This window comes from Trypanosoma conorhini (genome assembly GCF_003719485.1).
Source record: "Trypanosoma conorhini strain 025E chromosome Unknown Tco_14.4_contig_01009, whole genome shotgun sequence".
Taxonomy (NCBI): Eukaryota; Euglenozoa; class Kinetoplastea; order Trypanosomatida; family Trypanosomatidae; genus Trypanosoma; species Trypanosoma conorhini.
Genome location: NW_021705099.1, coordinates 1,156 through 4,550, shown reverse-complemented (window position 1 = coordinate 4,550; position 3,395 = coordinate 1,156). Strand labels below are relative to the sequence as shown.

At 58.8% G+C, this 3,395-nt stretch overlaps 2 protein-coding genes across 2 annotated transcripts in view, besides 1 other annotated feature; both read left to right on the top strand.

Annotated features, from left to right (window-relative positions):
* Tco025E_09186 (mucin-like glycoprotein) lies at positions 1-1,470 on the top strand (the record flags this gene model as incomplete). The annotated part of the gene is made up of 1 exon (XM_029376011.1): positions 1-1,470. A coding segment is annotated over one exon (1,470 nt), but the record flags the coding sequence as incomplete, so codon positions are not given.
* A 557-nt stretch (positions 1,471-2,027) lies between these two features.
* Positions 2,028-2,071: a microsatellite.
* A 272-nt stretch (positions 2,072-2,343) lies between these two features.
* Positions 2,344-3,395, top strand: part of Tco025E_09185 (sialidase-like protein) — a gene marked incomplete at both ends in the record, with an annotated part of 1,104 nt that continues 52 nt past the window's right edge. The window contains one exon of the mRNA XM_029376010.1: positions 2,344-3,395. This exon is cut by the window's right edge and continues 52 nt beyond it. Coding sequence (XP_029223886.1) covers positions 2,344-3,395 — 1,052 coding nt within the window.

The following is a 3,395-nucleotide window of genomic DNA, read 5'->3' as shown; positions in this document are numbered from 1 at the left end:
AAAATATATATTTGTGTGTTTGTGTTTATTTGCCTGCGGGCACGAGGCACAGCCGGCGGGCTGCGCTGCTGCGGGGAGAAGGAGGCGCCGTGCCCCGTGGCCGCGCGGCAGTCGTACTGTTTTTTAGCTTCACGTTGTGTGTTTCTCCCAAATGCCGTGGCACCGCCAAAGACGTCTGCGTGGGGCGGGGGCGGGATGAATTTCTTTTCGTGCGGCTGCAGGGCGCCGCTGCGTGAACTTAGTGGGCCGCCGCCTTTTTCTTCCCTCCCTCTCCCTGCCCTCACTCTCTGCGCCGCACCCCACCGCGCTCCCCATTTCTCTCTCTGTTTCTTCTTCGCCGCTGCCCCGCAGCCCACTGGCTCCGCTGCGACGCTGCTGCCAACACCACCACCGCTGTTTTTACTGATGGCGCTGACGGTGCGGCGCCGTGCGGTGTGCGCCCTGGCGCTCCTTGCGCTGCTCTGCTCCTCCTTTGTGTGCGGGGCGACTAATGCGAAGGAGGAGGAGGAGGTGAATGTTTCAGTGGATGTGTCGTGCCCGAACGCTGCGAAGAAGTTGCGTTGGCGCATTGCTGATAAGAGTAATTCTGACTGGAATGAATGTCCGCAGGCAGTGAAGAGTGCGGGGAGCATTGAAGGCGATGCTTACCGTAATACCCTCTGCCACTTTGCCGGATCGGTGTACATGTGGAAGTTCCCGGCGGGGGGCTGCCCTGCATCCCAGCCAGCAGGGGGCACAGACGTTGTTGCGTTCACGATGAACTGTACGGCGGCCGCAAACAGTGCGCTGCACAATCTGTCGAAGGGCGTAAGCGACACCCTCACCATCAATGCAACGGAGAATCCACTTGGCGCGTCCGGCTTTTGTGAGTTTCTGACCCCCAGCCAACCCGCGGCTGAAGCGCAGTCTGAATCCCAATCTACCGGAAAACAGCAACCAGCAGACCCACCACAACAATCGGCAGGTGCAGCAGCAGCGTCATCTTCGGCGCGAACTCATGAAGGAGACCGTACGAGGAATGGGGGCTCCACTGCTACTGTTGGGGACCAGCCAGCCACCGTGGCGGGACCCACCGGAAGTCAGGAACAATCGGCAGAAGGTCCTCAGACAACACCAACGTCGTCGGTTGACACTGCGGCTTCGTCAGCACAGACAGCAGACAGGGCAGCCGATGCACCTGGAGGTACACAAACACCTTCAACCCCCCAAGACCGATCTGGCACGCCCAACGCCGCCCCTGCCTCCGGCGACAATGAAGGAACCACCACTACTACTACTACGACGGCGACCACCCACAGTTCGAGTGATGGGAACGACGCGAAAAGCAACGCGGACGGCAGTGCCATCAACAGCAACGCCACTCAGAAGGCCGTGGCAAACGCTGCGGATCGCAGTGCCACCTCCACTTTGTTTGTGCGTGCACCTCTCATGCTGCTCCTCACGGCTGCCCTTGCCTGCGCTGCTGGGTAAGTGGTGAAGGGCAAAAGATACACACCCACACGCACCCCGACAGGGGCGACGCGTACGCTTTGTGCGCTCATTTTGCTTGTTGTCCCTTTGGGGCAGCTCTTCTCTCCCTCCTGTGCTCTGAGGGATGGTTACTTTTTTCTTTTGCTTCGCCACCCCATGCACGTTTCCACGGGCGGCGCACCCTTTTCACCCTCCTGTTTGCTGCTGCCACGCCCACACACACACGCGGTGCCGGCCTCGTGGCTGTGCGTCGCATGGAGCGCCCAAACGAGGCACGAGGTCGCTGCCACCGAGAGGTGCAAACGTGATGTGTGGGCTCACGCAGCATGGGCGATGTTTTGTTCGTTTTATTTGCTTTATTTATGCAGGTGTTCAAATATACATGCATCTTTCTCACGGTCCTCTTGTGCTGCGGGACACGTGAGGTGAAGGAACACCACCTGCCGGAGGAATTTCTTTTCCCTCTTTTTTTCTTTTTTTCTTTTGGGGTTTCTGCGGTGTTTATTCATTTTTATTCCTTGTCTTTTTGTTGTCTTCTGCGGCCCGGGCGATGCCCACCGCTGCCGTGCGGGCCCCAGCGCCGCTGCCGCTGCCGCCGCCGTGTGGAGTCGCGCCGTTATTAAATCCCTCTTCTGCCGGTGTGCCGACGCATCCCTGTGTTGCCTTCCTTTTTTTTCCTTGTACTAACTCTTTTGTCCCCGCACACATGCATGAGGGCAAGAAACCAAAGGCTCTTTGCCGCCGCTGCTGATTGGAAGGCTTTGCAGCTAAAAAACAGCAACACACACATACACACATACAACCGTCGCGGCTTGGGCGGATCCACCGCAAGGAGAGAGGGAAGAGGGCGAGGGCGAGTGTGAACTGCCCAACATGCCCCGGCGTCTGTTTTCCCCTACGCTGCTGCTTCTTTGCTTGTTGATATGCTGCGGCAACAGTGGCGCTGCAGCCGCTAATCAGGAGGACGTCATGGATCCGTTTGCAGCGACGACGGAGATCCCTGGAGCTGCATGGGAAGGTGTTGGGGCCGCCGCTCAATCGGTCGCTTCCCTTCGCGTCCCCAGCCTTGTTGCGGTAGGGGAGGATGTTTTTGCCGTTGCCGAGGCCCACTGCACGAAGCAAAACGGCGGGGCCGGCTGCGTAACTGGGATTGCGTCGAAGCATCTCAAGGAAACTGTGGAGGGCGCAATGGAGTTCTCGGCGGCGGACACAAGTCTCCTTTACACGCAACCTGTGGAGGGAAGTGACGCGGCTGAGAAGAAGGCAACGAAGATCATGCGGCCAACAACACTTGTGGTTGGCAGAGATGTCTACATGCTGCTGGGCAGACGTACCCGTACAGAGCCTGAGGAGCAGGTTGCCGGCAAAACTGGCTGGAATCTTGTGCTGGTGAAGGGAAGTGTCAGTGGAAGCGGCAACGATAAGAAAATCACATGGAGTGAGACCCGTGCGGTGCAGCCCGAATCCGCAGCAAGATTCAACTCCCTGACTCAGTTGGCTGGTGGCGGAGGCTCGGGCCTTGTGCTGGGCGATGGCACGCTTGTGTTCCCCATGCAGGGAATCAACAAGGAGAAAAAGAGCGTCTTGCTGGTCATGCGCTTCACGCCATCGAAGAAGAAGTGGGAGCTTTCGTCCGATGTGACCGGTGAGGGCTGCAGGGACCCGTCCATCGTGGAGTGGGGCGACGACGGAAGCCTCCTCGCGATGGCTCCCTGTGAGAGGGGCTCCTACGACGTCTACGAGTCCACTGTGTGTGGGGTAGATTGGTACGATGCGGGTGAGCCGATTACGCGCGTGTGGGGCACCTCGCAGAACCGTCAAGGAGGGACAGCGTGCAGAGCGGCTTCATCACGGCAACCATACGAAGAAAAAAAGGTGATGCTCCTCACCACGCCGGTGTACGTCGGAAGAGGAAGGACGAAAGT